We start from the raw sequence: 11,086 nt of genomic DNA, 5'->3' as shown, positions 1-11,086 counted from the left end.
TGCTGCTATGTGAATACTTGACAGATTTTGTTGCCTAAGTGTCACATTGTCAGACATTTAGCAGGTTTTTTCATACTTGAAAAGCACATGATGTAAGTGTTATTTTTATTTCCATATTGTTTTAAGATGGCATAAAGAGAGGAAGCAAGTCTCGACAAAGTTCACCATTTTCCAATATCCATCCATGAAAACTATAATTTTCATCTCAGTTAACATTTTAAAACCTTTTTTCATCATTTCCAGCAAAACAGATATTTTGTATGAAAATTTTACAGTACCAGCTTAAGAAATTTATTACATCCCACTACTTATCGCAAAACAATATGTGCTTTCAACTGCAACCCTGACACAAGCTTCCACCCCCCAAAGAGTGCACATATTTAAAACTTACACATAATCACCACTAATGCCCCTTAGTCATTCTGTTTCAAAGAGCTTTTCATTATGGATTAGAACAAGAAAAAATCCCCAAACATCTTTCAGTATCTTCATTCCTTCTTCACATGTTTTTTCCCCTTTAAACGTGATAGGTGAATAATTTATCATCTATTTCTCTTTCCTAATTCTCATATTAAGACTGCCTTGTCATCTGCACTGTGCCATCACACAAAGAGGCACATAAAAATCACTAGAAACAATGCTTTGGGTTGCTTCATCAACCACAAGTGTTTAGAAAAATGCCCCCACAAACATGTCAGCAAGACCATGTTTTTCAGAGTATGGTTTGGAAAGCACAGACAGGAAAACCAGAAGAGGATACATTTAAACATTTCACTGTTGATTTATCATTTCTTTACACTAAACCACCACCTCAGTTTTATGTTATTTTTTCACATTAGAGAGGAGAGGAGGGTTTCACAGCATTGTAGAGGATAAATGACAAAGCAATAGGAATCAGAAGCAAGCACATTTTCAGAGTATTAAACTAGAGCGAAGCCAGCCTTGAAAATAAGCATATTCCCAAATACTCACTGGCTTTTTGTCGGAATCAGACAGACTCTGGATAGCTTTACAAATGCAGAAGTTGCACTGATACTCATGTAACACATCCTTTCTACTCCTCATTTACCCTCTTTATAAGTCCATCTTTAATATTCTCCTCTAAGCCTGACCATGCACTTACAAGATAAATTTGCCTTTAGGCTACATGGGTTTAACATGTCTCAGGAATAACTAAGAAGCCTGACAAACATCCTCCATCATTTTTTCCTGGGCTGGATGAAGGGGTGGTTGTCCTTTCCTGTCTAGAAGCAAACATATGCTATCTCTGCAGCTCAAAGCCCAAAGCATTAAACTCAACTGAAATCAAGAGTTCTTTTAACTTCATGCTCCAAGCTCTGATCTCTGCAGGCAGAAGAGCTGGACACAGCTCCGGTTATCACCCCGGCTATCCGTGGATGATACTCTCCCACCAGAGTGCCAGGCACACTGCTGGGAGAACAACATTTTATGCACCCTCTGCTAGCTTTGATAGCTTGTCTATTGGGCCTTATGACTTCTCCAGCCCTCTTATACACCTCTATGACTGACAGCAATTTTACATCATCAACTGCTCCAACATCTCTCCTCAAAATGCAAAATTTAGAATAAAAGCAGCTCCATTTAAATTCTGTGCAGAAGGTTTTACATAACCCTAACTGCTTTGGCCGTTGAATAGCTTCAAAAATAAAATTCAAGACTGTACCAGACATGACAGGTTATAAACACTGCTATGTTTAAGTGAAAGCTTAGACAGGTATTTCTGGTCTTTCAGCCTTTGCTTTTGGCTCGGAACACATTTGTGAGGCAGTTCAAGGACTAGAATAAATATTACTAGCCCACTAGAAAGTCATTCTGGTACTTCTCACAGCAGAAAACACTTAGACTGCTGCCACATTCAACACACAGGCTATAAACCCTAATTTAGGAGTATAAATCAAGCAGTATGCTAGAACTTTTTAGGTTACTTTTTACAGCTTGATATAACAAAAACATTAAGTACACTCCTGCTGCAGATAACTTTAAACCTAAAAAGGTCCTGTTCAAACACCAGAGCAAGTTTTGTCTTCACTCACACCAGCAGCAGTAGCACAAGTAGCAACTGAGGGTTAACAATTTAGAGAACAAAGGCAGCAATGCCTAGAAGTATTTAAACAATATAATTTGTTTCTACAGAAGTAGAAAGATAGTAAAAATATAAAATATTTCAATTCCTACTAAATGCTCATACTCCAAAGGGTCATTTTTTTGACAAGAACATTCTTCAAAAAGCAATATACATCTACTCTTGAAATGCTATCTTTCGAAATGAAATGGAGTTCAAAAACATACTCAGCCCAATCCCACTTTACACACCTTGAAGTCATCAAATTGGACATCAAGATCTAATGGTTTCATGGTAAAACAGCAAACTATTTATTAGGTACTTATCTTCAAAAGCTTGCCTTGTTGGCAGCATCACCAAAGTTAACACAAAACAGTTAATCTGCCTAAAAACCTATTAAAACAGACTAAATTGTTCTCAGATAAGCAGGAGGGCTCTGTAAGGGTCTTTTGTTTGGGGTGGTATTTTTTCAAAAAACAAACAACAAAAAAGAGGGGCAAGCTATAAGATATTCAATATTCCCAAAGGCACTAATTTGATTAAGGGAAAGCATTTTAGTGCTATGGTCATCTCAGTTCACAGGATAATGTATCAAGAATAGTATGTAATTGTAGATATTTTGCCAGGAAAATATCTTTTCACAGTTTAAAGAAACCACACTGCTGAAGGTTTACTGACAAATGAGATGCTGAAAAACCCTGACTCCAAAGTTGTCATGGGGAGTGCAGCTGAAGTAGGATTCCACCAAGGAAACACTTCATTCAACACCAGGATACAAAAAACTTACATTATGGCTTCATTTCAAAAAATATAGATCCTTATACAAGCTGTTTTGTGTGCCAGGTACAAAAACATATCTTCAGAAAGTGATTAGCTGCTTGTGCTCCAGAGCGTTTTGGTCAGTAGACAAGGTGTACTACTTTTGTCCTTCAGCATGGGAATAAATCCCTGTGAGACACAAGTTTTACCAGACAGTGGAAGGACATAGCTGGACCCAACTTTTGTAAAAATGAATACCCATTTCTTGAAAGAATAAAAAAATGTAAATTAGATCTTCCAAAAATAATATTTTCTCCTCAATTTACATCTGTAATTCAAGTGCTAAAGGAGCCAAAGTTCAAGATTGCTTTGTTTTGCTATGGAGACAATTTTTGGTCTACTTAATGTGTCAGAATAGGATTCTATCATTTTCACATGCTGTTTTTTGACTTTTACTCTAAATTTGTACATCATTCAAAATGAATGATCAAATCAACTCCAGTCAAATATAATGTTGATTGTTTTGTCTATTACAACCCATTGCAAATGCCATGTTTTGCAAAAAGAGACTTCTACTTCTCCAAAGACCTCCACAGAATCAATGTAAAGAAATGCATGTCTTTCAAAGAAAATACAGATATGCTATTTATGCAAATGTTCTGAATATGTTCAACAACAATGTATCAAGAAAAGAAGATAATAGAAATACTGAAAATGGAAAGACATGCTGGGAAAATACTCAGGAGGAAAAAAAATAAATTAGCTGGATTTCCTTCTCTACTTTGCAGTAAGTGAGACGCACAAGCATAATCTCTGCACAACTACTCTCATACCCCCAATTTCCTTCATGTTCTCAACAGCCTTTTTGCACCTTTTTCAAAGTGAAATGAAATGCTCCTGCCTTTCAATCTGTTGTCCAAGAATCATCAGTTCTATATTACAACATTGGGAAATGCCACTCCAGCATTTGGCATTGGCAAATGTTCTTGGACGTTCACTTTTATAAACAATGAGGGTGAGGAATATACACATAGATAACATTTATATTTTATAGGATCATATACATAATAAATTTATATACTCCATACTCTTACCTATGTATTTAAATATATATATTTTTTAAAAAAGATAAGATCTTCTGAGAGAAAAGCCACTACAGAAGTAAATAGGGAATACATGCATTTTAATTTAAAGAACACTAGAACCCATCCCCACACTCTTTACAGTTTTACAGCAATTATGCACAAGGTTTGCATAAACACTTCAAAATCATCAAAAGCTGTTTTATCAAAACAGCACTTAAGTTTTACATATGTTTCAACACAAATTAGTATGCAGAATTAAATAGCAAGTTGATGAAAAAAAAAAAAGTATGTCAGCTGTCATTTTAAACTCTAACCAGATATAGAAAGAGAATGGACATAAAGACAGAAGACAAAGACTGGGCCGAAGTGATAAATAGCTTCTTTCCAAATACTTTTTGTAATTTAATTATCTTATTAATTCTTTCACTGCCCTAGACTCCTAGCTACTGATGATGAATCTTACCACTACAAGAAAACTTGATATAATAATTACTATAGCAGCAATGTTATTGGCACCATGATGACACAAAGATGCTGCAAAGTAAGGACACCAATAATATGCTGAACACCAGAGAAATAAAAAGACATGAGGATGTAGTTAGGTTTCCTGCACACATTTGCAATGGTAAAAATATGCTCTTGATTTATAGCCATAAAAAGCCAAACTATAGCAATGAATTAATTACTTGGTAACATACAGACACTCAAGATGAAGCCAGATCCTGACACTCTAGAACACACCCTACAATAACACTGATGTCCTGACAGTCAGCATATTCCTGACACAAAACCATACAAATCTGTGCAACATGAATGCTTCCACAAGTATAGACTTGCTATCTTTAGTGAAGTGCCTGGGCATACCAACTATCATCAGCATTAGCAGCTATTTTAATACAGGCAGTTACTGATAGGAATGGCAAATGGAGGGACTTGAGTTCTCCAAAACTTAAAAGGTCAAGTGGTGAGGAGCTGGGGAGTGAATAAAGAACCAGCTGAGCCAATTCCAGGAAGGAGAGGTTTACTTTTCTCTCCTAAGTGAGTGAAGACTTCTCTGAATGTGAGCTTCGAACACAACTTCATGAGGCCAGGAGTCTTTTAGGGAAGTGGGCAAATCCCACAGAACTGGTGGGCTTGAGCATCACACAAAGCTAAGGATTTCAGAAAGATACCACCCATCTCCCATGCAGATAGCAAGTAGGACAGATTGCAGTTCAGAGTCTGTACATATTTATGAAAGGCTGCAGCCAGCTGGCCAAATTTCAGATGCCTCTCTCAACACTGGAGTCCTTTCACTCAGTCTTTTATCTTTTATTTCTGGTTGAGAAAATAATGCAAATACACGTACTAGTCCAGCTATCTTTCTACAGCATGGAACTTTCATTATGCTTGCCAGGCTAGTATTTCAGATACATAAACTGATTCCAAGCAAAGCACTTACCACTATTTTAATACTGCTTTGACAAGGTTTAAATACACTTCAGATAAGTGACAAAAACTACAGATTGCACAGTTACCAAAAAGGCTGTCTTCTGATCCAGGGAAGTGATAATACATGGAGGATTCCATATGCAAAAGCCATCTATTTCCTAAAGAGAAGCAAGATTTTGAGAGAAGGCACTCATTATCAGAAGACAAGTCTGGCCAGAGTAAGTCTAGCAGAGAGTGACTCATGGTTGCCAGTCAGTAGATATGGAAATTACTTGTTCATGAACTGCTCAAATGTCCCTAACTTAACAGCCAGAGGCAATACAAAGCTGTGCAAAAACACCAATCCAGCTGCAAATGTGTCAGTTTTCTGAAACAAGGAAGAAAAAAAATCCTACCATGTATTTCACATTGCGTGTACATAGAATTATACAATGGTTTGGGTTGGAAGGGACCTCAAAGATCATCTAGCTCCAACCCTCCTGCCATGGGCAGGGACACCTTCCACTAGATCAGGTTGCTCACAGTCCCATCCAGCCTGGCCTTGGACACTTCCAGGGATGGGGCAGCCACAACTTCCCTGGGCAACAATGATAAATTGGAAAGCAATGGTTTAATCAGTTATGCTACCTCCAAAGTTTAACAAGGTTTTTGGATGGTTTTTTTTAATATATATACATTTCATGTGTTTATATACATACACACACGTATATAAAATGCACTACTGTCCATTTTAATTTAATGGAGTAATACAGAGAGTCTCTGTTTCTGTTAGGATTTTGCTCCCTTTTAAACCAGTTCCCTCAATAATAACTTCCAGTGAGAACTTAAAAAAACCCCAAAAGCACAGGAACTTCCAATCATTGGATTTTAGAGGTACATTGCAGCCATTTTAATTACTTTCACCATGCTCAGAAGTAGCAAATAGAGACTAAGAACAAAGGCAGTATTGGCACTGCATTATGCCATAACACCATTGTTTTAGTTGCTTTATCCGAGAGTAAATAAAGGCATCAAAAGTAGCTTTTTCTAATTTCCAGCCGTGCTATCACTTTTCCTTTTACAGTGCCAAGCACATTACTGAAACCTGCCAGGTACTTCATTACTGAAATAACCCAACCTCTCTTCCTACGTAGCTAAACAATGATATGGAAGAACAGAATGCAGAGCTCCTTAGAACACTCTCCTGAGGTTCTCAGCCTTAAACCAATTCCCTACTCATAGTCATCATTACCAATTTTGTAATACTGCATTAATTCACAACAAATAAGAGCATGGCACTCATATTGCTTTGGCTGTCCAACAAGCCTTTTCCTAAACAGGTGATTGTAAACTTGGCTCTTTTCCACAATTTCCCTGGAGGATGGTATTGTAGGATCTATGGGCTCTTCAACTTAAATTTGTGCCTTACAAAGTAACACACATCGATATGTACTGGCCCAAACCTGATCTTTTCCAATGGAAAATCTAGAAAGACAAAGTGCCTTACCTGGTGATTACCTCATCCACTGCCACCCCTGGCTGGAGGGACTGGAAGCATATGCTTTATTTGATTTCATCTCTCAGAACTGCCCTTGAAATACCTCTAACAAAAATAGCCCCTTGCCAGACAACCCTTCAGAACAGCATCTGCTATTAGAAGTGAAGGCACAGCTCTCACCACACCACCAGTTCTCAAAGTTATCTCACTAAAAGCATGAGACTCACAAACTAGGTACAAGACTGAAGTTTCTTGTGTGCAGCCTTTCAGAAGAGGAAAGAAACTGCCAAAAGTTGTCTCTCATTCCCACTGTTAGAGCCAGATGTTGGGGTCCCAGCAAGAAAGGGTGAGACCAAGTCACAGAGCCCATTAGCAAGTATGAGCTGCCTTGGTGTGTGCTTGGGAACAGGCACAGTTCTGTACTAGTCACAATTCAGACACTACCACTTTCCCCAAAAATATAGCAGCAGCAACATTTATTCCCCCAAATGTTATAAATAAATATAAAAACACAAACAGCAATATAATAAATAACAAAAATTAAAATAAAATTCACACAATTACTCTATATCACATTCTTCAATGGGAAGTGCAAGTGTGGTATAGGAGTACTTTAAAATTTATTGTCTGGAACAACTTGAGGCATGGTGAAGTAGAATGGTAAGAGGGAACCAAGTGAAAAAAGTATGATAAAGGCAGCAAGACAAAGTGGAAGAACATTCCACTGGCTGGAGATATACTAAGGATGCAGCATTACAACTCCTATTTCAGGAAACCCAGTATACAATAAAACAGCTCCTGCAAGAATGCCTTGGGCTACTCAGCAGCAACTAATAACTATTGGGCAACAGGCCTCTATTTAAAAGAAATGCTAGTAAATTATTTGCATAGCTGTGTGCAGCCAGAGCTGCCAACAATCACAAACTCCACTTTACAAATGAAGTTCAATTATAAATAATATACTAAGGAACCATGCATGCTACATTATAAGGGATTTTCCAAACACTTGCAACTGGCAGGGCTACTGGCAGATTTTCTATTTCTGAAAGAAGGAAACATAAGATGCCTATCCCAACGTCCCAAAAAAGCAAAAAATCTTGTATATCTATAAAGTATAAGATTTAATCATTAGGAAGTTAAATCTTTTAATTTCAAAGAAACACTGGTTTATTAGGTAATTGCACAGTAGATACAGAAAGATACTACCCTAACAAGGGCCACAGGCACTAGGAAACTACCTTTAAAACTTTTTAAATATCTGGCAATCAATCATCAGTCACATTTTCTTTCCTGGGCTCAGGAGAAAGAGCCTTATCCTTTCAAATCATTTATGTATTTTAAACAAAAAAATTGAAAAAGTAAAATATTAAGACTCAAATGACACTTTTATGTGCTGAATTCAAGGTGCTGAATGAAGAGATATGAGCCGTAAGTTTGTTTATCACTTAGCAGAAGAAATACTCCCACATTACATTATAGCTACGAAGTGTTTCAACATGATCTGAAGCAAGTTCAATCCTTGTTTTTTCCCCTGTTATGGTATATTATGTTTCTCAGACAGACTCTTTCCAAAATGCAATATGTAAGCATCATTGAACTGTTAGCAAGTAGCATTATTACTTCACTTCCAGCCCACCAAAGAGTAATCCTTTCCCATCTACTTTCTCCATCTTCTCTGATCAGTCCTACAGACCTGAATCCTTGAACAAGCCACTGTCTTCTCTCCCCTCTCAGGCTAAACTTGAAGTGCTTCTAGCACTTGTTGTTATAGAATACAATTATTTTAATAGAAGAACTAGAATACATACCAACCTCCCTCTTCTCTTGCTCCTCCCCACCAATATGTTGCAAAATTGTGGGAAGGGAAGAGAAGATAGTGATACATTCCTTCCATCTGGATCATTTTTCAGATCCAACTCACCACAAACACTAATGGCAATGCAGGAGTCTGAATGGCACATGCTTAACACTAGGTCAGTTTATACCAAAGGCAGAGCTACAACTTCTTTTGGCTTCCAAAAACCTAAAGGGACAGTCAGAAATTATTTCTGTTCCAGGAACGATAGTGAAATGTCAGCATTTGCCTTTCATGAGCAATATTCTCTATTAGGGCTGTGCATTTCTAGAGCTAACCAGCAAGTACCTACACCAGGCTTAACTAAAAACATTGAAGTTCTCACCTGCAATTAGGGACAGCTTTGTCTGGAGAGAATGCAAATTTAGCTGCCCTTACATGCAAACTTGAAAATAAGATGAAAGATTAATAGGTATATGCACAAATCTCACCAAAAAAAGTACTTCAAAATTGTTATCACTGGACTCCGCTTGAGTCCTCACCACTACAAACTATTTGTAAAGAGCTTGAGTCCAACACCTGCAAAGAAATTACAATGAATATTTTGATTTTCTTTCAGCTTGTTGGGGTTTTTTTTAATTAGGGAGTTTCTTTCATATGATGAAGAAGCCCACAGGCTTACAAATACCTTTTTTAATTATATTACAATCATCACAATCTCATTACAGAGAAAAAAAGCAGCAGCAGCACTTGTAACAGTCACTTGCTTCTATCTCCTATACTTCTATACTTCCCAACTTAAAAAAAGTTTGCCATGGTGACTTTTACCTATATTAAAACTTCCGGGGGGAAAAAAAAAAGGTCCAATTCTTTTTTTCACCTAGAAACATGCTCCAATTTCACATTACATGCATGATAGTTTAACTTGTTGAACTGAAATTAAGCCCTGCAACTGTTCAGTACAGAACTTGGAATTGCTCATTTGTGAAGAAATCGCAAAAACAACTTTCTATCAGAAACTATGGTTGAACATTATTAGCACTGCTGATAAGACTGCACAATTATTTTATTTGCCACCAAATCTGAAGTCATTCAATTTTCCTAACCTTTACAAGTACTTTCCAAGATGACAATTTATCATATATCACTGCAAACACGTAGCACAGCTCAAAATGCAATACCCAAACAATATGCAATGAGACTTCTAACGTCAAGCACCCTCTGAAACACAACTGAAAGAGATACTTTGTCATTGTGATCAAATCACAGTATCACTGCCTCTTCACACACACACCTCATTCTTTTAGGGGGCAGGGAGAATGGAACTCAAGTGCACTAGGCCAACTAATCCCTTTTATTTGGAGAAAGCCATTCTCCATACTACAGCTCAGCAGAACTATCACCAGCCATGACAGCAAAATGTAGCCATAATGAAACCTCAATATTTGCCAATCATAAAGTACATAGCAAACATGTAAAGAGGGAGACATTCAGGCAGCTAGAAGCTTTTCAACAGCACAAACTCTAATATTAAAAAAGCAGAACCCAAGTTCAAAGCCACTGCAGAAAGCCCTTCCACAGGTTTTAGAGAATCACTGGTAAGTTGCTCACAAAGCAAATCTTTCCAATTCACTTTTAATAAACTTTAGTTTTCCCTTCTCCTTAAGAAATAAAATCAGCAGAAGATAGTAATTAGATTCTTGTCCCAAAGCAGTATGAGCTGTATGAGTACTTCAGTCCTCTAAATATCTAACTTAAACATGCCCATTGCATATATATTAAGGGGGAAGAGGAAGTTTCACCAGCAAAATTCTTTGTTCTCACATGCATTATGTTATTCTTTTCTTGCTAGGAGGCAGATTTCACTAAAGCAACACACACTGTCAGCAACAGAGGCACTGAAGCCATGGGTATGAACCACTTTACAGCAAACAGATACAAAATTCCACTGAACCTTGAGCAATATGTTAACACCTGTGTGAATTATCTTCCAATTTCATTCATTTTCTTCTTCAAATATTTGTTTACAGTTGTTGAGACCCTGCAAAAATTATGCCTTGGTTATAATTGGTATGAACTTCTAGTTGAAAAACATCCCTCAAAACAAGCACCAACCTCTGCAACTGCCAGGGTCCCAATCTCTGATGCCTGGTTCAGTCAGAGCAAAGTGGAAAAGAAATGCTGTGAAGTAAAACCCCAATGGCATTCATACAGCTCGACACTAAGTTATGCTGACTCTGGCTCTGCTAAAAGCTCTCTGTTAAACCTCCCATGTCACACAAAGTCCACTTCTAGTTTTAACACCAGAAGGAACATGATGTGCACTTTTCTTCCTACAACGTTAAAGTGTTCATAGTCTAAGTATCTTCATACACTCAATCAATATGAGAAAGAAAATCAACAGTGTCTGTAAACTAGCCTGTATGCACCAGAAGTCTCAGTGCTCTGTTTTTACA

At 37.3% G+C, this 11,086-nt stretch overlaps 1 protein-coding gene across 1 annotated transcript in view; it reads right to left on the bottom strand.

The window, feature by feature from the left end:
• The window catches only part of HS2ST1 (heparan sulfate 2-O-sulfotransferase 1), a 75,325-nt gene extending 64,787 nt beyond the window's left edge, over positions 1–10,538 (bottom strand). Inside the window, 1 exon segment of the mRNA XM_009076139.1 lies at positions 10,433–10,538. Within this exon segment, the coding sequence (XP_009074387.1) occupies positions 10,433–10,538 (106 nt within the window).
• Positions 10,539–11,086: the final 548 nt, after the last annotated feature.

Source organism: Acanthisitta chloris, unplaced genomic scaffold (assembly GCF_000695815.1).
Source record: "Acanthisitta chloris isolate BGI_N310 unplaced genomic scaffold, ASM69581v1 scaffold9166, whole genome shotgun sequence".
Lineage (NCBI taxonomy): Eukaryota > Metazoa > Chordata > Aves > Passeriformes > Acanthisittidae > Acanthisitta > Acanthisitta chloris.
This window is presented reverse-complemented; position numbering and strand designations above follow the sequence as displayed.